The sequence below is a fragment of the Condylura cristata genome, unplaced genomic scaffold (genome assembly GCF_000260355.1).
Source record: "Condylura cristata isolate star-nosed mole 26May11 unplaced genomic scaffold, ConCri1.0 scaffold00006, whole genome shotgun sequence".
NCBI classification, from domain to species: domain Eukaryota; kingdom Metazoa; phylum Chordata; class Mammalia; order Eulipotyphla; family Talpidae; genus Condylura; species Condylura cristata.
The window spans coordinates 6,506,027-6,530,712 of NW_004567107.1; the positions used below are offsets into that span (position 1 = coordinate 6,506,027).

Here is a 24,686-nt window from a genome sequence, read left to right on the forward strand (position 1 = left end):
ATCTTAAAAAATAAATAAATAAAATTTCCTCACCTTGGTAGGTATATAGAAGCTTATTTCTTTTTGGAAAGAAGCACACATTTTGCAGACACAGGTGCAGTAACTGAGTACTTTCCTTATGCAGACTCATTGCCCTGAGCACTCTGTAAATTGGGGGTTAAAATCCCCACTATTTTCAGCCCTCCCTAGTGGCACAATGGGTTAAATCGCAGCTCTAAGAAGCTAGTTGCAGCTGCTTCAGTGCCAGTTCAATTCCCGGCCAGGGAGGTGACCCACATGGCGCAGCAGACCCCTCCTGACTTGTCCACTGCTCCCCAAAGCAGTGTACTTCTTCAGTCAGCCTGTTTTTCCCCCACTCTATCTCTTGTGGATCCTCTCACTCTCTGCATCTCTGGCCTGTACCCCATTCTGTATGCATACATACATAAATCTTTAAAAAAAAAAATCTCCACTATTTTCATTTAACCCTGGAGGTAGCTAAAAAGCACTGCCACTTTGCAGATGAGGGAACTAAAGCTCACAAAATTTGAGTCTTTTCCTCCTGATCACAGAGCAGAGGGGTTGAATTCAGACCAGTCAGGACTCTCCTTCTTACTCTACCACAATGCCCCTGGAATTATTTCTTGCCTGGGAGATTATGTATTTTTCATAAAGGTCTTCATTCAATATATAAATAGCTGCATGAAGCATGGGTAATATATAAGGGACTTAAACCTGAAATGAGTCTCTGCTAATAAAAAACCCAATGTAATTGTCTCTATAGCTACAGGTCTTGGAGAACTTGTAGTTTAAGGGCGCTTAGAAGGCTCACAACCTCCAGGATCAGGGGATTCTGGGTTGTACTGTTGCCATGCCAAACCCAAGGACAAAAAACTACAAAGGAATCTCAAGCCACATGAAGGACTTGCCTTAGGAACAAAAGCAATGAATGACTCACATTTTTCCTATTTCTTGGGCATGTTATCAAATTATACTTTCTAGGAGAGAAAAGGATCTGGTGGAAAATCAATTCCTTTGACAGACGCTTTCCAAATTCTCAATGTATTTTATTTAAATGGTTACCATCATTGAAAAATCTAAAAGCTTGGTTTCCAGCACTGATTTCCATCTGCCAAGCCATAGCTACATCAGCCATAACAATTATAGAGCAGTCTTGTGCAGGATATTCGGTTAGTTTAAGTTTATGCCAAACTTACCAATGTAGGAACAACTGTTACTATCCCACAGTGACGAAAGAACAACTATTGTTCAAATAAATATCCTGCTGATAGAAGTAGCGGGGCAAGAGCTGGCTTTTATGTGAAATATGTCCCATTTGTGAGCAATGAACAAAGAACATATCCAGACAGTTAGATTAAAGTGTTTCTTTTTCCTAAATCAGTCATGTATAAAAATGTTAAATTCAATGCCGGTCAAGAGTGAAACACAGTATTAAACACTGCTGGAGAGAAAGTAAATTGGAAAAATCTCAGGAGCAACTAGATAGCATGTATCAAAAGTTTCAAAGTTCACAGTGTTTCACTTAGCCTTTATTCCTGGGTTTGAGTTGTAAAAGAATCTGAAATTTAGTCAGGGATTTCTGAACAAAGATGGTCATGGCTTTGCTATTTATAATGGGAAAAAAAATCAGAGCACAACCGAAATCATGCTATTGCCATAAAATGGAGAATGAAACAGCCATTAAAAATGTCCACAAAGCGGGAACTCCCTGGTGGTGCAGCAGGTTGGAGCGCTGCACTGCGAAGCTAAACCAAGCCGTGGCCTTTTCAGTGTGAGTTCAAAACCTGCCCCGGAGCTGACCCACATGGCCAGGCAGACCTCTCCTGTCTTGCCCGCTGCTCCCCTCAGCAGTGTACTTTGTCAATCTGCCTCTTCTGCTCCCCACTCTTGTCTCTGGTGAATTCTTTCACCGCACCTGCACCTCTGGCCATACCCCAGTTCTGTATGCATAAATAAAAAAAATCTTAAAAAAAAATCCACAAAGCATTAAAAATGTTCACAGAGGGCCTTGTTAGTGGCCTGGGGGTTAAATCTCAGCACTGTCACTGTTAGGGCTGCGAACACAGGTGATCCCTGGCCATAGAATGGAAATATTCTAGAGAATAGAAAAATTCCTATTTTCTATGAGGTCAATAAAGTTAGATTGCTCAATACAACACAAATGGGTTTTAGCTTGGGATTCAGAATTAGATGTACTTATTTAAGCAATTAAAATAATCATTGGCTACTTACCAGGATTCAGCACTTGCAGGCAATTTCGATTTCCTGACTGGTCGGCACCTCCAAATACCCAGATACTGTCAGGGGTGCAGGAGGGAACGAAGCTGGCATGCTCATACCGGGGCAAGAGGCCCTCCAGGGTGACTAAGTTCCATCGGTGTGTTCCTAGAAAATATTTTACTCAGTTCCTAGATTGGGTTGCCTACTTCTTATACTGGTTGACCACCTTGGGGAAAGGCAGAAAAGAGGGTCAAATGCATAAACACGTAACTGCAGATCACTAAGGTAATGTGCTCAACCTCTAAAAGGTTCAGCAATGTTACATAGAACTTACAAAAATTGCAAGTGCATCACTAGTTGTTTCTGCCATGTGCACAGTACACAGTGATAACCATTCATTTGTTCATTCACTCATTTATTCACCTAACATGGAACTATGGAACCTTTACTCTGTGCCAGGAATGTAGTAGTGCCTGGGATTCAATGATGAGCAAGTGCCTTATTAACAAGGAGCTTATACTCTTGTAAAGAAGACAAGAAACAATCATGTGAGAAAGAGTCGTAAAAGGGAATAAATTGGGAAGGCACAGGGTACCATGGAAATACAGAGTGGTTATGACTTTGTGATTTCTATTAAGAAGTATGTATTTGGGCCCTCCCTGGTGGCACAAGGGGTTAAGTGCAGTGCTATGCATACATGCATAGCAGCCACTGCAGCATGAGTTCGAGCCCCGGCCAGGGAGCTGACCCACACGGCGCAGCAGACCTCTCCTGTCTCCCCACTGCTCCCCTCAGCAGTGCATTTCAGTCCATCTGCCTGTTCCGCTCTCCAATCTGTCTCTAGTGAATCTTCTCACACTACCCCCTCCCTGTACCTCTGACCTGCACCCCAGTTTTTATATGCAAAAATAAATCAGTAAAATCATAAAATATATATGTACATATTTTGTATATATTCATATGTATATTGTGTGTGTGTATATATTATTATTATTTTTTTTTTTTGGTCTTCATCATTTCCAGCTGGTGCTGCAGAATTGGTATGGGGGTGGGGAGAATCCTAACCTAGGCATTTGGGAGCCAGAAGTGAAGACTGAGACTAGTGTTGAAAGGAGACATAGGAACAGAGAAGCAAAACCGGAGTTTCTCTTTTACAGAGGTGGCCCTAAACTAGTCCAGAGGCTTCCAGGGCAGCTTCCTAATGGAAGTAACATTTAACCCAGGATCTGAAAGGTCAACAGCAGCTGGGTGATAAGGAAAGGGGAAAGCTTTTCAAGCAGAGAGAACAATATGTACAAAGACCTAGAGAAAGGAGTTCAAGATGTGTTCAAGGAAATGAAGGCTATTCTGTGCAGCAAACATGGGCTTGAGAGACCGAGAAGTGAAGCTGAGAAAGGCTTGACATGTGGAAGTGATGTGATCAGATGTGTATTGCAGACACTACTCTCTGGCTGGGTTGGAAAATGGACCGCACTGGGGGCAAACCTGGAAGCAGGGAGACCAGAGCGGAGCTGTGGTAATGGTCTAGTTGAGAGTAGTGAGGATGGACAGACATGGATGAAAAGGGACATCTAGTGTGATTAATTGGATGTGAGGATGACAGAGGGGGTGGAGTCATCACTGTCACCCAGAGAAATTTCCTGGACAGCCAGGACTTCTCAGGAGACTTTCCTGCCAAACGAGGATGTAACGAGTTGGTGGATGAGTCCAGCAGCCTGCGGAAACTGTACGGACCTCTTAGTGATGCTCATTTTCTTTGAAACTGCTGTCTGGTCTGAACTGGCGTGCTTGGGAATGGTCAGGACTGGCAGCACAAAGCTCAGCTCTCCGGCCACCCGGCTTGTGCTCTGTAGCTGCTGGTCTTACCCAGATCCATGGTGTGCACATCTGAGAAGCTCCTGTTTGGATCTGCTCCCCCAATAATGAAGACCTTCCCTCTCTTGGCATCACCAAGTGGGGGCAAGTACGAGCAGCTGTGGCCAACCCGAGCGCAGGGGCTGTCTCCAGGGGGGGTCAAGATATACCTGCCAAAAGGAGGACCCATTCAGATGGCCTGAGCAGAGAATAAATGTGCAAAGTGTTCTTTCCATGCCTCATGAAATATTCACCAGAATGAGGATCTTGCACACACACACAGACACTTTATCCAGCAAGCAGTATAGTTAACAACAGTAGAGTCCATTTGTACATAAACTTGGACTTTTTCAATGTGGCCACTGTTTCCAGATGACAGTAGTCTTGTGGGGATGCTCTGGGCTACTCATTGTCTCATTTGGCAGACAGTAGCTCTGGGCTACTGACATCCAGAAGTGTTCACTGGTATGTTCTGGCACAGGGTGGTAGTTACAAGGACAGGTGAGGCAGACAGATCTAGTTTTCATCCCAGTCCAGGCATTTCCTAGTTATGTGACCTTTTAGAAGTCACTAAACCTTTCTGAACCTCAGTTTCCTCATTTGTAAAATGAGGAGAGCAACAGTTTTTATCTAGAGAGGTGACCGTCAGAACAAGATGAAGTCTTGTAACAGATAAAGGAAGGACTCAGTGAATGGGCCTACAGGTTTATGTTCAATCACACTAGTGAGTGATGCATCCCTCGGGCCGGTAATGTTCTTACAAAGCTGGACCTGGGCCCTCCCTGGTGGTGCAATGGGTTAAAGCGCAGCACTATGAAGCTATCAGCAGCCACTGCAGCATGAATTCCATCCCCAGCCCGGGAGTGACACACATGGTGCAGCACACCTCTCCTCGCTGCTCCCCTCAGCAGCGTATTTCAGTTGATCTGCCTGTTCTGCTCCCCTCTGTTTCTGGTGAATCCTCTCCCCCTGCACCTCTGGCCCAAATCCCAGTTCTTGTATGCATAAATAAATAAATCTTAAAAAAAATTTTTAAAAAATGAAGTTGACCTGATGAAGCCAAAGCTAGACTTTGAAAAATCAAACACAGGACCCATTCATTCCACTCTAAAATTATTCTGATCACTCAGAAAACATTTACTTCAAACTTCTTACAAAAGAAAATTCCATTGCTGGGCTTCCCTGGTGGTGCAAGAGCTAAAGTCTCAGTGCTATGACATTATCACCAGCCCTCTGAAGCTGATCCACATGGCACATCAGACCTCTCTTGTCTCCTCTCTACTCCCCTCAGCAGTGCATTTCAGTAAATCCACCTGTTCTGCTCCCCACTCTGTCTCCAGTGAATCTTCTTACCACCCACGCCTCTGGCCTACACCCCAGCTCTTATATGCTGAAAAAGAAAATTCATCACTGTTTTTCAGGCCCTGCCTTATTTGATTTCTCTGGCATTTGAGCTACATATTCCCGACTCTTCCTTCCCTTCCCTTCTCCTTATATCACTTTCCCATACCTTTCCCTTTTGGTTTCTACCCACCTTCTTGGCTGCTCTTTCTACTTCTTCTCTGACACCTTTCCCATCATCAGCCTAACCTCCTCAGCCTTGTGCTTCTCTTCAGTTTACATTTGCTTAACTGTTGATCAATTTCAACTGTCTCAAGGGTTTCAATCACCACCCAGCTATATAGTCACCAGTGATTTCCAAATCTGTTTCTTTTCCATATCTCCCTTTGATACTAGATTCATAGGTCCTATTGCCATGTGATGAATTACTAATAACGTACTGTGCATGCTGCTAACTACAACTCTGATGTCATTTAATCTTCCCAGTGTCTTCTTTGAGGTCAGCACTATTTCATCAGCTGAGGTTTACCACTGAGAAACTGGGGTGTAGAATGTTTGAATATCTTACCCAAAAGCACCCAGTATTCCAGATACACAGTTATTATAACAAAAAAGTTCCTTACTGACTAGTTGGGAAAAGAAATGTTAAACAGATAATTTCACAGACATCCACTTCCTTTCAAGTGTGCTATAAAGTACAAGATAGGGCCCTCTCGGGTGGTGCAAGAGGTTAAAGCACAGCACTAGGAAGCTATCCACAGTCACTGCAGCATGAGTTTGATCTCTGGTCAGGGAGCTGATCCACCGGGCACAGCAGACCTCTCCTGTCTGGCCCACTGCTCCCTTCAGCAGCGTATTTCAGTCAATTTACCTGCTCTGTTCTCCACTCTGAATCTGGTGAATCTTCTCATCCCCCACACCACTAGCCTGTACCCGAGTTCTTATATGCATAAATAAATAAGTCTTTTAAAATAAGTTTTAAAAAATAAAGAAAGAGGGCCCTCCCTAGTGGCACAATGGGTTAGGACACAGCACTACAAGCTGGCCATACCCGCTTCAGTACAAGTTTGATCTCCGGGATCCTCTCACGGCTCCTGCACCTCTGGCCTGTACCCCAGTTTGTGTATGCATAAATAAATAAATCTTGGCCCCTTCCTGGTGATGCAATGGATTGGAGCACTGCACTGCAGAGCTAAGCCGAGCAGTTGCAGCTTCAGTGCAAGTTCAAGCCCCTGCCCTGGAGGTGATCCACATGGTTCAGCACAGCAGATCTCTCCTGGCTCACCCGCTGCTCCCCTTGTACTTTGTCGATCTGCCTGTTCTGCTGCCCACTCTATTTCTGGTGAATATTCTCACTACCTCTGGCTGTACCCCATTTCTATAGGCATAAAGAAATAGTTTTTAAAAATTGTTAAAAAATGATTTCTAAGGGGAGAATACCATGGTCAGATTTATGTTGGGGGGAGACCAAGTGTGGAGGCAGGAAAATTATCTCTGAGGCAGGAAAATTATCTCAGAGGCTCTCCAAAGTCCTACCGGAGTGTGGCTTCTCTCCCACAGCCCACTGTGAGTGCTGCTTCAGCACCACTCACATTTCATCACCATCACCAGCTCGGTCTGTAGCCCCAGGACACTGAGATTATTCACCTTCGTGCCTTTGGCCCCCACACACCTGCTGCCCCTGTCATGCCGGTGTTAGTTGTTGAATGAAGGGTTGGTTGAACAAGCAGTCAAGAAACAGTGAAGCCTGTTTAATCCAAACTCAGTTCCCTGAAAATCTTAAAAATGAGCCACGGCGTGGGGGAAGACACAGCATTGGTGCTGAGGATGCCAGATGGCCAGTGCCTGTCTCTTCCTGGTAAATGGATTTTAATAAAATCAACATCTGCTCAGTGATAATTATTACCCTACTATCTTTCCTCCAAAGACCTTCTCAGACTGTTTGAGTCTAATTACCAGAAACTGCAGTTGGTTTCATCTCTACCCTTTTTCATTGCTGATCAAACATGTTAGTAAACTACTTATAAATGAAACAAAAACTCATGTTTTTCTGTGTCTGAATCCTTCCTTACAGACCATGTTGCTTTCCTGGGCTTGTCTCCAGGCTCCAAGACTGGCAGCTGCTTCATGGTGTCCTATGCATAGAAATAAAGGCACTTTTTAGATATTTGTGATTATTTTCTGCCTAAAACACATAACAAACTATATTCCCCCTGCTTTAAAATCTCTCCTGTCAGGGTGCCAAACGCTAAGGATGGGTTAATTTGAATAAGCACTGCCACTTCTTTGATGCAATCAAATATTTGGGAGGCAAATTTAACACAACTTTTTAAAGACAATTTCAGAAGTTTTTTGCTAGAGTTTTCTTTGTCTGATTCTCAAGGAGAAGAGGCATATATCAAAATAAAATTTCAAAGGTCAGAAGAAGTTTATCAAAAGTAACACAATTTAAAGGCTGACAAGATACTGAACTCTAGAATAAATCTCGGCCTCCACAGGCTTTCAAAGTCTTGTGGATCCAACCTTCTTTCCAGAAACTGACTTCCAAAATTTTTAGTTATTCTGAGCCATTTTTGCTATATATTTGTTGCTTCTCTAATAGGGCAAGTCCTTTCATAACTTGTATCTTGTGCTATTTATTTCCCCTATCTAAAATGCTCCTTCCCTTTTGGTCAACTAGCAACTCCTACTCAACCTCCAAAGTTCAGTTCAGATGTCCTCTCCTCATCTAAATCGTCCCTTATTCCCTGGTATCCACTTATAACCTTCAAGTTATTTCCTACTCCCTGTGCTGTAAAGGTGCCAGTAAAGCCACCGTCATTGCAGGCACGACACTGAATGTAAAATTATCTATCTGGCTGGCTGGCTGGCTGGCTATCTAACTAAAATTCCTAGACCAACTTCCTAGAGTGCCAGCCCTGTCTGATACAGGGCCCCCACGTAGAGTAGAGCTGAGGGTTAATGAAGAAAGAAAATGGATGAGATTTCCAAGATATGGATAACCCGACAAGCACCCTACACCACTGACTGCTGTCCCCACAGCCCAGAGCTCAGTGGGATAAACTTCGCCGGGAGTAGAACATCCAGCAGCCACCCCTTCCAGGCCTATCAAACCCCCACACCCGCAGTCCCACACCCGCATGGGACCTGAGACAAGGTCGGAAGAGAACAGGCTAATGCCTTTCGGTTAGTGTGGCCGGGCCGGAGGCATGGACCTTCCCCGGCGCTCTCCACCCAGCCGGATCCCAATCCCCAAATCCCTGCCCGGAACCGTGCCAGATTCTGGGCCCGAAGACCCCCGTAGTTCCCTACCGCATTGCATTACCTGCGGAGGCTCCGGCCAGACGCGGGCGGTGACTTCGCCCCCAACGGGGCGGGGCTTAGTTTCTCGCCCCGCCCCTACTAAGCCCCGCCCCTAGACCCCGGAAAAGCGCCGCTGCCATCCGCTTGCTCCCCAGCTCCCCTTCCTGGGCGCGGCAAGGGGCGGCGAGGGGTACTCCATCCTGGGGTATCAGCCGTACTACGCTTTTGCTGGAACTAAACGGGCGGAGCCATACCTGGAGTAAATAAGTCAGGGCTACTTGGAAACGACTCTCAGATGTAAAGCTGGGGGCTGGGTGCCCACTTGGATGACCCAGTTCCTTGGGCAGCTGGGCTATCCTTAAAGGGACTAGGGTGTTTTCAGTACCAGGCGTCGCTAGGGATTGTTTCTGAAAGGGAGAGTTAAGGGCACATTCCTGGCTGCGGGGTCTTTAGGATAGTTTCAGCTTTGGGGGCCTTAATGAGCTGACTCATTCTCTGACAGCATTTATAACTACGCCAGGGATGCCAGGGAAGATGCTGACCCAGACTAGTGAGCCCCCTGGCATCCAGAGGTTTGCAATCTAACTAGAGAGCTGAAAAAAACAAAAACAAGGAACAAGGTACAATCGTTTAAAAAAAGTGCATTTTGAGCCTGGGGGTTCAAAGAGTTAAAGGCAGCTGCTGCAGCATGAGTTCAGGAGTTCCATCCCAGGCCAGGGAGGTGACCCACATGGTGCAGCAGACCTCTCCTGTTTCACCCTCAGCAGTGTACTTCATCTATCTGCTTACTCACTCCACACTCTGTCTCCCGTAAATCCTTTTACTGCCCCTGAACCTCTGGCCTGTACCCCAGCTCTGTATAAATAAACAGATCTTAAAAAAAAAAAAAATGGCAAGGAATAAAGCATTCATCAATTTAGAATATTCTCAGAAAAGTTATTTTTCTCTTGAGTCTGAGTGATGCCCATCTGCAAAATGAAGTTAGTAAAATTTCTGGTACCAGGTGGTGGGGGTGTAATGGACAAGCGTGTAGTGGGCACTCTATAAAGTGCAATGCTATGTTGAGTGGTAAGTGAACTCTGGCCACCAGTCCTGAGCTAAGCATGTTCTCTGCATTACTTCTGTTGTCCTTCATAACCACAGGTTTCCTATGGCTTTCCAGAAAATGGGCAGGTGGCTCAATCCCTTAAGAGAGCTGAGGCCAGTCACTGTGTCCTAGGAAAGAAAATAACTAAGGAAATCCAAGGACCTCCAGGACAGAGTTATGGTGGGATAGTGAGAAACAGTCAGACATACTCAAGCTCAAATCCAAGTTCTAGCAGTAACATCTAACTCTGACTTATGACAAGTTTATTTCCTTCTTTGAGCCATCCTTTCCTCTTCTCTAGAACAGGTAAAGCCTACTTCATAGAGAGAACAGTTGAGCGGATACAATAAAAGAGGTGAAAGGCCAACCTGCTTATTCTTGAAACTATATAAAAATATATTGATGAAATGGAATTTGAGGCCTGCAGCTTTCCTCACTGCTCAAATATCCTACTTCAAACATCTGCAGTCATTTTGCATTCTTGTATAAATTGAAAAACCCCTATCGACTGTCTGCCACAAAGGAGTTTTGGAGTGCTCAGTCATTTGTCTCTTTTTGAAAGAAAACCAAGGCCAAGAAGACTGCCACATGTCCATGTGTATCTAGATGATAATTTCTGCTCGGAGCTCTGTGCTCTGTGTCCTTTGGCTAGGTCTACTGTCAAAGTGGCACGTTGCCGTAGCACATAAATAAGAAAAATTGAAAGGTTTTACAGGCAAAATAGTAACCAGTTTTCATTGTGGGGTGTATGCTATTTGACTAGAAATCATATTTCAGAAAGTGCTAGAAGGCCTTTTTGTTTTTAAAAGATTTATTTATTTATACATACAGAACTGGGATACAGGCCAGAGGTGCAAGGGCGGTGAGAGGACTCACCAGAGACAGATATGGAGCAGAATAGGCAGATGGACGAAGTACGCTGCTGAGGGTGAGACAGGAGAGGTCTGCTGTGCATGTGGATCATCTCTGGGTTGGGGGATGGAACTCACACTGAAGTGGCTGTGGTAGCTTGCAGTGTTGTGTCCTAATCCATTGTGCCACCAGGGAGGGCCTACAAGGACTTCTGAGATCAATTTTTTTTAACGGAAATTGAGGCCCAGATGCATTAGATTACTCCTTTCTTGCCTGCTGTTCCTCTACTGATTTCAGTAGATCCACCTGTTCTGCCACCCACTCTGTCTCTGGTCTGGTGAATCATCTCATACTAACATCCTCTTTCTCCCCTACCTTCCCACACACCTCTCACCTATACCCCAGCTTCTTCTAGCCAAAACAAATAAAATCTTTAAAGAAAAAAAGTGTTGGTTCAGAGAAGTTAGAAAGACTAATTGACATCAAGAGGAGAACCAGTATCCCAGATCGCTGAAGACTGAGAACACATTTCAGTTTGCAAGTTCTATACACTGGCTCCATCCCAAACTAGCCAATGTGTCTACATCTCTCCTAAGAACTTGCCTAACACCCTGAGGGATGATTTCTCCTTCCTCTCTGCTGTGATGTCAAGATTGAGGTTCAGTGAATAAGGCAGGTCTGCAGGAGGGAATTTGTTCCTGCCAGATTGTCTGGTAATGAGGACCCCCAGATATTCCCACTGGAAAGTCACACCATCAGCTTATTACCTACCTGCTCACTATCAGCCAAACAGACAATGATGCTGGTGACACTCTCCTCTTAAGCACTTCGCAGTTTATAAATAACATCATATCCATCTCCCTATTTGTTTTCCTTCCCAATTTTGAGAAGGTAGCTTGAGGAGGATTCAAGGTTTGAGATGAAAAGTGAATTATTGATTTTTCAAAGAGGACTGTTAAAAAAAGAAGTCAGGGTCCTCCCTGGTGGTGCAATAGGTTAAAGTGCAGCACTACGGAGCTAGCCACAGCCTCTTCAGCATGAGTTTGATCCCCAGCCAGGGAGCTGACCCACATGGAGTGGCAGACCTCTCCTATCTCACTCCCCTCAGCAGTGTACTTCATCAATCTACCTGTTCTGCTTCCCACTCTGTCTTTGGTGAGTCCTCTCACCCCCCCAACCCCGCACCTCTGGCCTGTACCCCAGTTCTGTATGCATAAATAAATCTTTAAAAAGTCAAACAATAATTGCTCATTTGGAAGTTTTTCTCCAAGAAACTCTGAACATATTATTTCTTTGATTCCCCATCTATCTAATCCTAGATACCTCTTCAGAAAGACCCTTCCTAACCTACGGGATTCAGCGCTTACACTTATCTTATATTCTGTAAATGATATTGTTTTAAGCCCTTTCTATAGATCAACTCTATTAAACCTCATTATAAGTTTTAATAGAGAGTGTAAGATAGGAATATCATTATCACCTCCATGTGGGGTAGGCACTTTTATCTCCATAAATTGAGAGAACTAAGACACAGAAAGGATAAATAACTTTGTCAAAGTCACACAGTGAATAATGGGGCCTGGACTTGTGCTGGAGTCTACACACTACCTTCACTGTACTGACATCTCAAGATAATCCATTTTTCTGACAACATCTCTTTCCCTTTTTTTTGCACAAATTACTCTGCAATGATTAGTTGCTCACTTGTAAATTGACTGTTTGTCTTCCCTATCAGACAATAAGCCCCATGAGAATCCTATCTTATTTACATCATAATTTCTCTATAACCGTTTGTTAAATAAATGAAAAGTATAAAGATTGCAACAAAATTTAAAAAATTAATTTTCTTTGAAACAATTTCATACTTATAAAACAATTGCTTGAGTGACCCAAAGAACTTTGCCCACAGGCTAAAGTTAAGCCAAATGTTCCCCCAATATACCTTAAAGCCGGAGGAGATCCAGCCCAGGTTCACTTAAATAACATATTTATTGAGCACCTGCTGCTATTGGATAACATAACAATTTCCTACCTGGTTTCTCAGCTGCAGTCATTACCGAGTCTCATATCAGCCAAAGCGAGTCCAGATATGCTCCCATCTTAGAACTTCCCCACCAACATTTTCTTATAATTTCTCTCAGGTCTTCGGATGGTTAATTCTCCCACCTCTTTCTTGGTTCTTAAAACGCCTCACCCCATCTCCCTTACCCTATTTTTTCCCTCCTTAGCACTTAAAACGTTCTAATAGGCTATGCCATTAATTATTATATATATTATGTTCTGTTTTTTTCTACTAGAGTAAGCCATGGTTGAGAATAGGGATGTTTATCTATTTTGTTAAATATCCCAAGTGCCTGCGACTGTACCTGGAGAATAGAGAGTGTTCAACAAACAGCTGTTGAACGGACCGAATGTTGACGGTAAATTAAGTGCCACGGACTGCCCTGGCAGTGGGGAGGCGACAAGACAAAAACTCCCTGCCCTCGTGGAACTCACACTGAAGGTTACTTAATCCAGCCCGACCTATAATATACCAATCTCGGCTCCGCCGACTGTTCCCTGCAAGATTTGGCGGTTAGCTATTCATGAAGATTAAACAGCTTTGCATAGCATTTAACATAAGACACGCTTTAACGTGTGTCTCCCTTCATTCCAGGTTGGAAGACTGATAGCTTGACATCTCTATCACAGGTATAGGAAAGATTTTCAAAAGGCCTTGTGAAGGTGCAAATAGGATATTATGGCCAGGCTTACCCCAACTTTTAACTGACGATGTTCTGATGAGAGAATGCTTAAAAGGGTCGGAGTGACAAACCAGGGATCGAGAGTCGCCGGCTTCGCTGTTTTGCATCGGAAAAGCTACAATGGGTCCCTAGAGGTGTAACAGTAGGAAGGGAGAGCGGGTCACAACCGAAAACTACAAATCCCAGCATCCACCGCGACAGACACCTACGGGTCGCAGCAGGTCCCGTTCACAGGACCGTGTCGGCCTCTAGCGGCGCGTAGCCTGTGTTCGGCCGCAGAGGGCGTGGGGCGTGCCGAAGCCGCGGCGAACATCGGGTCAAGCTTTACGCCGCTGCGCAGTCGACTCTCGCGGGCCGGACGTGACGTAGGGAGAGTTCCGGCTTCGGCCTCCGCCGCTGCCGCCGCTACTACAGCCGCCGCTGCCACAGCCGCCGCCGGGGCTTGTTATTTCTAAAATGGCGCCCCTAGACTTGGACAAGTATGTGGAGATAGCGCGGCTGTGCAAATACCTGCCGGAGAACGACCTGAAGGTGAGCCCTGCCCGGCGGGAGCCTTGCTTGCGGGACTCCCCCCTTCCGGCAGTGTGTCGCCGCCGGCCCGCCCTTCCTCTCTTCGCGGGACCCCTGACGGGCATCCCGTCGCGTCACGGTGGGGGGCCTGACGCGGTGCGAAGCGCCGGGTCCGACTTGGCGTCGCGCGGAGAGCGAGGGGACCGCGGGTCCTCCGAATGCTGTCCCGCTGCCCGCGGCGGGAACCCGAGTGTTGTTGGCGGCCTCTGCCCCGCGGTTGCTCCCCCTGACCTTCCGCTGCCCCGGGGCTCCGAGCCCGAACAGCTTTGCCTAGAAGACGCCTCTCCCCGAGCCCCTCTTTCCAGTGGCCGGAGCCCGGCCAAGCCCCAGCGGGCAGCGCCCTCGGGGTGGGGTCATCCCGCGGGGGTGGTGACAGCGGGCGGCGGGGTTGACAGATGCCGCGGGCTCCCGGGCATCAGGTTTAGGTGCCTGAGGGTGGGAAGGTGCTGAGCGGTATGATGGTGAGGCGAGAACGTCAGGTCGTCCGTCTTTCCTTGCCGCCCCTTCAAGTCGCTTTTTTAAAGAGTTGCTTTTTTATTTTTCAGCGAATTCAGACAAGAATCCCCCTTTCGAGTACGTTGTTGAGCTAATGTAAGTGGGTAGAGTAGTAGGTCTTCGATAAGTGCAAATACTTAGCTGTCTCCCAAGTTATTTCCCCTGAACTCCTCCGTAACAGGAAGATGTCATAGTTGTTGTGGGTTTTTTCCCCCTCATTTTCTTGTTTTTTTCTAAAGGAGATGATTTGTTCCTTTTTGCTGCTGAGTGCAAGTAACAGTAAATGTATGTATGGTTAAAGGAATGGAAGGCTTTCATATATTGCATTTTATTTTAAGATTTATTTATGCATACGGAACTGGGGTACTGGCCGGAGGTGTGGGGGTGGGGCTGAGAGGATTCACCAGAGACAGAGTGGGGAGCAGGACAGGCAGAACCACGGAGTCTTCTGCTGAGGGGAGCAGCGGGCCGGTCAGGAGAGGTCTGCCGCGCCATGTGGGTCACCTCCCAGGCGGGGATTGAACTCATGCTGAAGTGGCTTTAGCTTCTTGCTGCTGTGCTTTAACCCGCCGCGCCACCAGGGAGGGCCCGATGTATTTCTTTTTTAAAAACTGTGTTTGTTACAACCAGGCCTTAGGTGTCTAGCAATGTTTAGCAACTACTGCCAAAACCTGCTTTATTTGCTTAGTTAACTTTGGTTTGCTACATCAACTTGATAGTTGTCAGTTCATTTTATTATTTAAGCTGTGGGTTTAAAGCAATTTGTCCACAGATTCTTTCTCTTAAAGAAGATAGTATTTTTTTTTCTTTGCTATTTCTTTTGGTACAGGAAGTTGATATTTAACATCAGTTAATAGTATGCAAAATGTTTAAGGCCACAGGAGCTGTTGTGAATGTAACTTATTTGCATATGTTAACTATATGTACTATATGATAGGGAAGTCATTTTTGGACACATCTCTTTTTTTTTAAAGATTTATTTATTTATGCATACAGAACTGGGGTACAAACCAGAGGTGCAGGGGCGGTGAGGGGATTCACCAGAGACAGAGTGGGGAGCAGGACAGGCTGACTGATGAAGTACACTGCTGAGTGGAGCAGCGGACGGGCCAGTAGAGGTCTGCTGCACCATGTGGTCACCTCCGGGGCAGGTGGGGATGGAACTCATGCTGCAGTGGCTTTAGCTTCTTAGTGCTGTGCTTTAACCCGCTGTGCCACCAGGGAGGGCCCTGGACACATCACTTTTTAATTGGATAACTTAATTAAAAAGAAAACAAAGTCAATATTAATAGAATTGTAGCTTGCATGCTTATCTGAGTCTTTTGGTTTTTAGGTTTGTGGCTTCTTTCTGCTATATCCATTTTTTTTTAAAGACTTGTTTATTTTATGCATACAAGAAATGGAGTGCAGGCCAGAGGTGTAGGGGGTGAGAGGATTCACTAGAGACAGAACAGGCAGATCTACTGAAACACATTGCTGAAGGGAGCAACCGTTGAGACAGGAGAGGTCTGCTGTGCCATATGGGTCACCTCCCTGGCCGGGGATCCAACTCGTGTTGCAGTGGCTGCGGATTGTTTCATAGTGCTGTGTTTAACTTCTTGTGCCACCAGGGAGGGCCCTTGCTGTATCTATTTTTTAGGAAATGACAATACAATTAAGATTCATGGAAAACTAGCCAGACCTCTTTTGGTAGCACTGTTACTTAAAGTTCCATAGGTGAAGTTGATTTTTACATATCAATGAATTGATGGGAAATTTTCTATTATAAATAAGGCTGTTGTACCTTGTAATGAATGTATCTTGATATTAACTTGAATTGGATATTAAAATGATTTGGAAGAAAATCAGTTGGAATTTCTTTAGGTTTTAGTTTGATAAATAATAGATTTCCTTCCCACTTTAAGAAAGTGTAATAATAAAGCCATTTCATTTCCCTTTGCAACATAGTTTGGCTGTTCTTAGGGTATCTGTTTCTTACTTGTCTTTCTTAATCTTTCTGGGCAACTGCTGAGGAAAAATACTCTAAATTTTTCTCTGTAAGTGTAAGCTTTTCTTCTTTGCCTTGGACATGTCTTTATCAGGTTAATTTGCTTGTGCTGCTGTCTCTGGTGTTTTCAAGGAAATTTACTTTTGTTTGTCAGCATGAGATGCAAATTAATAATAGACAAGCCAAGAAAGTAGGAGCGTCTTTTCGGATGCTTTGAAGTCAAAAACAAAAAATTCTGTCTGAGGAAGAAAAGAAAATATTGGGGTTACTTAATGAGCATGATGGCAAAGATTTGTTCTGATAGAAAACAGAAATTCACTGGGATTTTTAATTGACATGAGTTTTAAATTGACTAAAAATAGTAAAGAAACTATAAATACATCGAATGTTCTAGCTCTACTAACAATTTCTGTGTATCTAAACTGAAAGTGATCAAATCACCAGTGCTGGATTAAATCTGTCCATATATAACTATTCTGTTGAAATATGGATGGGATATATGTGAGTAGACCAGGGTATAATCTTTCTTATAAAGTGCTCATTTGATACTCATCCACAGTAAAGATATCAGAGAGGATCTTGGAAGATGTAGATTTCATATTTGGTCAAGTGAGCAAGGGAATGATAAAAGGCAGGTTTACTGAATGCTTAAACCTTTTAAAATGTGCTTTTTTTTGTTTTGTCTTGTCTAGGAGAGGGAGTCTAGAGGGATTATCTGATCTCCTGGATAGTTACTAAAGAAATTGCACCGCAAATTGTTTTTCTTTTTCATGTTTCAGATATTTATCGCTGTAAACCCCAACACAATATAAAGATTTGGGGCAAGTATTCTGGGTTCAGATGGCTTCTGGAAGACCTTCATATTTAAGCAGTGAAATATTTCATTTAGAAATATGGGTCTTCTTAAGTTTGCTGTCTTCTGCAAACTGAGCAGAACTGGTATTGATCATTGGAACCCAGTTTGTTCAGGGTTCTGGGTAATTCTTTCCAGCTGACCTATGGGTCAGATCAAACAAAGCCAGACACGTGACACACAGTGCCCCTCCCCTCCAGCTCTGGTAAATATAAAGAAGGGGATCAAGCTTGGTGGCTTCTTGGCCCAACTAAGGATCTGGTGGAGCATGGCTGTGAGATAGGCCTTGGGCCAGGAAAGAGAACAATTCAGCAAGGCCCAACATAAGTTTTTTTTTTTAAACCGCGGAACTGAAGATGGTTACCCCAGTAGGGGTTGGGAGAATAATATTGTCTGTCTGAAGAGTTGCAGTACAAGGAGTTGTATGATTCCATAGCAGTTTCTATGGATAATAGTTAACATAATCTTTTTAGAACTCATTTATGTTTAGTCTGAGCCATCTCTGAGTTTTTCTTAAGACTACCTGCTTTACAAAGTTGTACCTCTTTCTTTAATGCCTCCATAAAGCTTTGAAGAATTCTCCCTTGCTTTTTTTCTGGGATTGGGTGAATGTCTTTTGTAACTCTTCATTAAATCTTAAGTCATATGTGGCCTTATAGTCTCATATATAAGTTATGATATCTGTCTTTATTTATATGAGATGTCTTTGTCCTTCCAGCCTTGACGCCTGTTGATCTTATCACTCATGGTAGTCCTTATCTTCTTGATTCTTCTGTTTACCTGAATTTTTGATTTTGCATTGTGTTTTTCTTCCAAGTATGCAAGGAAAACTGAACAGAGTACTGCACTTAGGAACCGTCCATGGCTTTGTATGAGACAAGAAGAGGTTTATTTTTTTTAACATTTTTTTAATTAAGGCATCGTAACTGAGGTACAGGCCAGCGGTGTGGAGGGTGAGAGGATTAACCAGAGAGAGTGGGGAGCAGAACAGCCAGAGCAACTGAAATACACTGCTGAGGAGAGTAGAGCGCGAGACAGGAGAGGCCTGCCGCTCCATGTGGGTCACTTCCCTGGCCTGGGATGGAATTCATGCAGAAGCGGCTACAGCTAGCTTGTAGCACTGTGTTCTAGACTGTTGCGCTGTGTTCCAGACCTTTGTGCCACTAGGGAGGGCCCCAATCTGTATACTACTTTTAAACAAACATTTCTTTAAATGTCTCCTTGTGTCAAATACTATTCTAGCACTGTGAATGCTAGAGCTGGAGCCCAGTATTTCCCTCTGTTTTAGAGAGGTTCTCAATATAGTGGTGACATAGATGGTTAAATGATTATTGTGGGCCCTCCCTGGTGGCACAAGGGGTTAAAGCACAGCACTATCAAGATACCCACAGTCACTGAAGCATGAGTTCAGTCCCTGGCCACCATGGTGACCCTCATGTGGCAGTAGATCTCTCCTCTCAGCAGTGTATCTAAGTTACTCTGCCTGTTCTGTTCCCTATTTTGTTTCTTTTGAATCCTCTCACCCCCACACCTCTGGCCTGTACCCCAGTTCTTGTATGCCTAAATAAGAAATTCTTTAAAAAATGTAGCTAACGGGCCCTCCCTGGTGGCGCAGCGGGTTAAAGCACTGCACTAAGAAGCTTAAGCCACTTCTGCGTGAGTTCGATCTCCGCCTGCCCTGGAGGTGACCACATGGCGTGGCAGACCTCTCCTGACCCGCCCGCTGCTCCCCTCAGCAGTGTACTTCATTGATCTGTCTGTTCTGCTCCCCACTATGTCTCTGGTGAATCTTCTCACCCTCCACATCTCTGGCCTGTACCCCAGACCTGTATGAATAAATAAATAAATTAATTAAAAAATGTAGCTAACAAAAAGAATAGTAGATTCAAGGAAAACTGATATTGTTGCATTTGGTAGGAATATATGTATGACAAAATCAGGAAAATGTCTGAGTGGAATTTGGGAAACACTGTCATAAATGTTGTGTGCTCTTGAGAGTTTTTTTTTTTTTTGAGAGTTTTTTTTTTTTAAGATTTATTTATTTATGCATACAAGAACTAGGGTACAGGCCAGAGGTGTGGGGGTGAAAGGATTTGAGACAGAGTGGGGAACAGAACACCCAGAGCAACTGAAATACACTGCTGAGGGGAGCAGCGGCTGACACAGGAGAGGTCTGCTGTGTCACATGGGTCACTTTCCTGGCCAGGGAGGGAACTTGTGCTGCAATGGCTGTGGATAGCTTCATAGTGCTGCTCTTAAAGCTTTGAAGAAATCAAAGCTTTATGCCACTAGGGAGTCATGACCCCTTGAGAGATTTTTGACCAAGACAATGACGGTAGGTTTTGGAAATATTCTCACATAGTTGTACACCCTAGCTTGGAATGGGACAAAAAACAAAAATATTTTGGAAGCAACAGACCAGGTGACATAACTTGAAATTGTCAGTGGCAAATGTTTATGGTGTTGGAGGGTAAATTATAGATGAGGTCTAAGTTGTGAGGATAGAGCAGCATTTAGTACAGTATCTTAGTTTTTAGCATGTATTACTTAAGGAGTATGATTAAGGAGTGCAAGGGAATTTGGTTTGGGCTGTGTTGAGTTTAGGATGCTGCCAAGTCAAGACATTGAGGCGGTGACATCCAGAAGACTGGTACACAGTTTGGTTAGGTAACATATTGACTGGCAAACATGCTCCAGACTCTGTTCTAATGATATTAAAATGAGGAGAGAGATCTCAGTAAGTTTTCATCTGGGGGTGATTATGCCCCACAGGGGATATTTGGCAATGCCTGAAGACATTTTTGATGATTGAAGTTGGGGGTAGAGGTGTTGTAGGCATAGTAGTCAAGAGAGGTTGCTAAGCTTCCTATGGGGCACAAGATGGCAGCACCCCCTCAGCCCCCCAAACCAGAGACTTTTTAGTAGTGCTCTGTTTGAAAAATTAGTTTAGATTAACTATACAGATACTACCAGATTAGTAAGGGTGTATATATCATTGTCATCTTGGATTCCCAGCCTTCATTCCCAGTGATTTGTAAATTATATTTATAGATTACAAAGGCTCTGTAAAGTACAATTTTAGATAGATTTTTACTTGTTAAACTAATGGTACTTTATAGATACCAGTATATGAACATAAATAAAGGAAATGATATGTTTTGATCACCTAAACAAACAATTACAAAAATTTAAAACCAAGTGTACTTGAAATGCAAGAAGGAGCAGGGTGACAGGAGTGGAGAATAGAAAGCAGCCATGAACAGTATCTTGAGGAAAGGTAGAGAAAGGAAATGGGGCCTCCTAAGAACGAGGGCTATGGATTCTTGTTTAAGATTAGGAATTAATTGCAAATTGTAGGTAGACATGGATGGAGTTTGCCCTAAATTTGGAATAAGCCTGATAATCTTGCTTCAATGACTGTGTAAAACAGAGAATTCATGCTTCTTAAAAGCCAAGCAGAACAAAACGACAAAGGACCTCGGAGCAGAGATCACGTGTCTTGCTCATGGCAAGGCTGGACTCTGTGCGGCCACTGCATATTTAGTTGGCTGACCTATTAGAGACTTTGCTCTTTAGATATCCTTGATTGGGATCTGCAGAATTGGCAGTCACAGGAGGCAGCTATTACTTTACTCAAATTAGCGTGCTTAGCCTGGAGTTGAAGGATGCTGCTGAAGTAGTTTACATGAACTCTCCAGACACTCACTGGCCTTTGAAGTTGGCAGGATTTCACAGTGATGTTTTCAGTTTATAGTCCAGTATTACTTTTCTGATCAGCAATGGGGGTATGGGTCAGCCACCTGCAGTGATAGGCTTGAGGTCCAGTTATTTGTGGGTGCAAATTTTTGGCATTCAGATATAGGAATCATGGAGTCCCTCAAAAAACTGTACCAGGATTCATTTCAAAGTATGATTAAATACACAGGTTTTCCACTCACTTTTAAAAATATATATATATATATTTTAAAGATATATTTATTTATGCATACAGAGCTGGGGTACTGAGGATTGAGCTCACACTGAAGCAGCTGCAGTTAGCTTGCAGTGCTGTGCTCTAACCCGTTGTCCCGTTTATGGGCGGGCCCATAAATCTTAAAAAAAAAAAAAAAAAAAGATCTGAAAGGAAGTATGGATAGGACAGGTGTTTGACAGTATGCGAGCCTCAGGAGCAACAGACAGAAAACTCTACCCAGTCCTGTACAGATTACATAGCAAAGCACTTCTACAGATAACTTGGTGAATCCTTTTTATTCTTCCTGGTTGGGGATTGAACTTGTGCCGCAGTGGTTGGTGATAGTTTGATAGTACAGAGACTTTAAACCCTGTGCCACTAGGGAGACCCTTGGTGGGATTTTTTTTTTTTTTGAGAAATTGACAACAAAGAGGTTGTCTTTGAGAAGAAATTCTCTTGTAATGAGGCAATGAAATGTTTGATGAATGTTCCTGAAAAAATACTGCAAATACTATTCCTCATAATCAGGAAGATACAAATCAAAATAACAGTGAAATACTACCTTACACCAGTAAGAATGGCTCATATTAAAACAAAACAAAAAACTAGCAACAATGAATTTGGCAAGGACGCGGTAAAAAAGGAACTATTGTATTGCTGGTGGGAGTGCAGACTGGTCCACCCATTATAGAAAGATGAATAGAGGTTCCTCAGACTACTAAAATGGAGCTACCATAAGACCCAGCAATTCCACTCCTAGGGATCTACCAGAAGACACAAGAACATTAATTCAAAAGGATACCCACATCTTTGTTTATTGCAGCACTATATACAATAGGTAAGATTTGGAAACAACTCAAGCACCCCAAAATAGATGACTGGATCAAGAATATGTGATATATATATATCCAATACTGTTCAGCAATCAAAAAAAGATAAATTAATGCCATTCACAGCAACATGGATGGAGCTAGAAAGAAATATGCTCAGGGAAATAAGTCAGAAGGAAAAAGAAAATTGTCAGATGGCTTCACTTATAGGAGGAATATAGGGGAGCCAAGTAAAGGATCAGGGGGAAAAATAATAACAATAGAAAGCACAACAAGAGTCAAACAAAATCATTTGCAGACGGGTCAAGACAAGTTCAAGGAACTATGGTCAAGGTGCACAGGTGAGTTGTGGTGGAAATTCTGTGGAGACTAACCTGAGAAAAGAAAACAAATGTAAAAAAAATGAATAATGTCGTAATATATAAATTAATGAATTATTTAAAAAATGTTGCAAATACTTATTGAGCAAGGCACTATGCCTAAAAAAAGATGGGCAAATTCCTGATATAGATACTTTAAAACATTGCTCTATTTTTATTTCTTTTAAAATATTTATTTGTGCATACAGAAGGGGCCAGAGGTGCAGGAGAGGTGAAAGGATTCACTAGAGAGAGGGGTGCAGAACAGGCAGATTGATGAAGTACACTGCTGAGGGGAGCAGTGGGCAAGACAGGAGAGGTCTGCTGCGCAACAGGTTAAAGCGCAGCACTGTGAGGCTGTCACAGCCACTGCAGCTTGAGTTGGATCCCCACCAGGGAGCTGACCCACGTGGTGTGGCAGACCCCTTTTGACCACCTGCTGCTCCCCTCAGCAGCATATTTCAGTACATCTGCCTGTTCTGCTCCCCACTCTCTCTGGTGAATGCTTTCATACCCCACTCCACACCCTGGCCTGTACCCCAGTTTTGTATGCATAAACAAATACATCTTTTTTTTTTTTAAAGATTTATTTATTTATTCATACAGAACTGGGGTACGGGCCAGAGGCTCAGGGGCAGTGCTAGGCTTCACCAGAGACAAAGAGGGGAGCAGAACAGGCAGATCAATGAAGTACACTGCTGAGGGGAGCAGCGGGCGGGTCAGGAGAGGTCTGCCGCGCCATGTGGTCACCTCCAGGGCAGGCGGGGATCGAACTCATGCGGAAGTGGCTTTAGCTTCTCAGTGCTGTGCTTTAACCCGCTGCTGCCACCAGGGAGGGCCAAACAAATACATCTTTAAAAAAAAAATTGCATAATCTCAAGATGGAGGCGGTAGGTTGGGCAGTTAGTAGCAGGGAGAGTGCAGCGGACTGTGGTGGAGGCTGTGGGTGCTTTGGCGTTGGGAGAGCTATAGTGATAACACCTGAGGAGAGAAATCCTTCACTGTTTAAGAGTTAACAAGATTGAAACAGCGGTACTTCATTAAGAAAATATAATAAAAGTGTGTCATATCAGAGAAAACATTTACAAAGTATTGATTGTTGCTTTCTAAAGCTAAATTGAAAAGAACAGTGCTGTTTAGCAAGATGAGAAGGGAGGTGGTGATAAAAAGCTTTTAAAAAATACAGGTCAAACATGGCATATTTGTTCTTTTGAACTATCCTTAAGCTAAATGGACTTGAGTTGGGAGAAAAAAGTTGCAAATAGCAGGTTGTAAACTTTGGGGGCTAATTACGATAAAATTAAAATTATATGTCGCAGATTTAATGGGTTATAATAGAAATAGCACTGTACAACATTGATCTTTTCAATTTGGCTGGAGGGGCAGCCCTCTGCCCACAAGGAGAAAATTGAGTTGACGTGGTCTAGGTGGTAATTATTATTTTTAAATAGGTTGTATACATGACCATATATATGCAATCTATCTATCTATCTATCTATCTATGTAATTTGTATATCCTGTATATAATCTATTTTAAAATAAAAGCTTTAGAGGCCCTCCCTGGTGCTGCAGTGAGTTAAAGCAGAGCACTATGAAGCTTTTGCAGCCATGACTTCGATCCCTGGCCAAAGGAGGAGATCCCATGGTATGGCTGACCTCTCCTGACCTGCCTGCTGTTCCTCTCAGCAGAGCGTTTCAGTAGATCCACCTGTTTTTGTTCCCCACTAGATCTCTGGTGAATCCTCTCATCACCTATTTCTCTGACCTGTACCCCAGTTCTTGTATGCATAAAAAAGTAAATATTTAAAATAATAGCTTTATTGGGATGTAATCCAGGTGTCATAAAATTCAATTTAAAAGCAAGTTTCAGAGAGTTTTGGTTTAAATTTATGGAGTTGTGCAGCCACCACTATAATCAATACTCATTACCTCAAAGACTCCATGTCTACTAGCAATACCACCCTACCCCAAGTCCCAGCCTTAGTTAACCACTAATCTGTTTTCTTTATGGATTTATCCATTCTGAACATTTCATACTGTTTCATACTGTGGCCTTTTGTGACTGACTTATTTCACTTAACATACTATTCCAAGGCTGTTCTATGTTTTCACTCCCTTCTGTGACTGACTGATATTTCACTGTATGTATGCACATTTCCTTTATCCATTTATTTTTAAAAGAAGACTATTTATGCACACAGAACTGGGGTACAGGCCAGAGGTGCAAGGGCAGTGAGAG

At 43.6% G+C, this 24,686-nt stretch overlaps 2 protein-coding genes across 5 annotated transcripts in view; one reads left to right on the forward strand and one right to left on the reverse strand.

Annotated features, from left to right (window-relative positions):
- RABEPK (Rab9 effector protein with kelch motifs) overlaps positions 1–13,566 on the reverse strand; it is a 19,473-nt gene extending 5,907 nt beyond the window's left edge. For 3 of the 4 annotated variants that reach the window (XM_012721672.1, XM_012721670.1, XM_004677336.2), the window contains exons 1-4: positions 13,412–13,566; positions 7,492–7,550; positions 4,087–4,244; positions 2,233–2,385 (exon numbers count right to left, since the gene is read on the reverse strand). In XM_012721672.1, the coding sequence (XP_012577126.1) occupies positions 2,233–2,385; positions 4,087–4,244; positions 7,492–7,544 (364 nt within the window). In that variant the 5' untranslated portion in view covers positions 7,545–7,550; positions 13,412–13,566. Of the gene's footprint in view, positions 1–2,232; positions 2,386–4,086; positions 4,245–7,491; positions 7,551–8,740; positions 8,793–13,411 lie in introns of those variants that run through there. The other variant, XM_012721671.1, reaches the window with a different exon arrangement.
- Positions 13,567–13,647: 81 nt separating this feature from the next.
- PPP6C (protein phosphatase 6, catalytic subunit) overlaps positions 13,648–24,686 on the forward strand; it is a 29,861-nt gene continuing 18,822 nt past the window's right edge. The window contains exon 1 of the mRNA XM_004677339.1: positions 13,648–13,932. Coding sequence (XP_004677396.1) covers positions 13,858–13,932 — 75 coding nt within the window. The 5' untranslated portion in view covers positions 13,648–13,857. The remainder of the gene's footprint in view (positions 13,933–24,686) is intronic.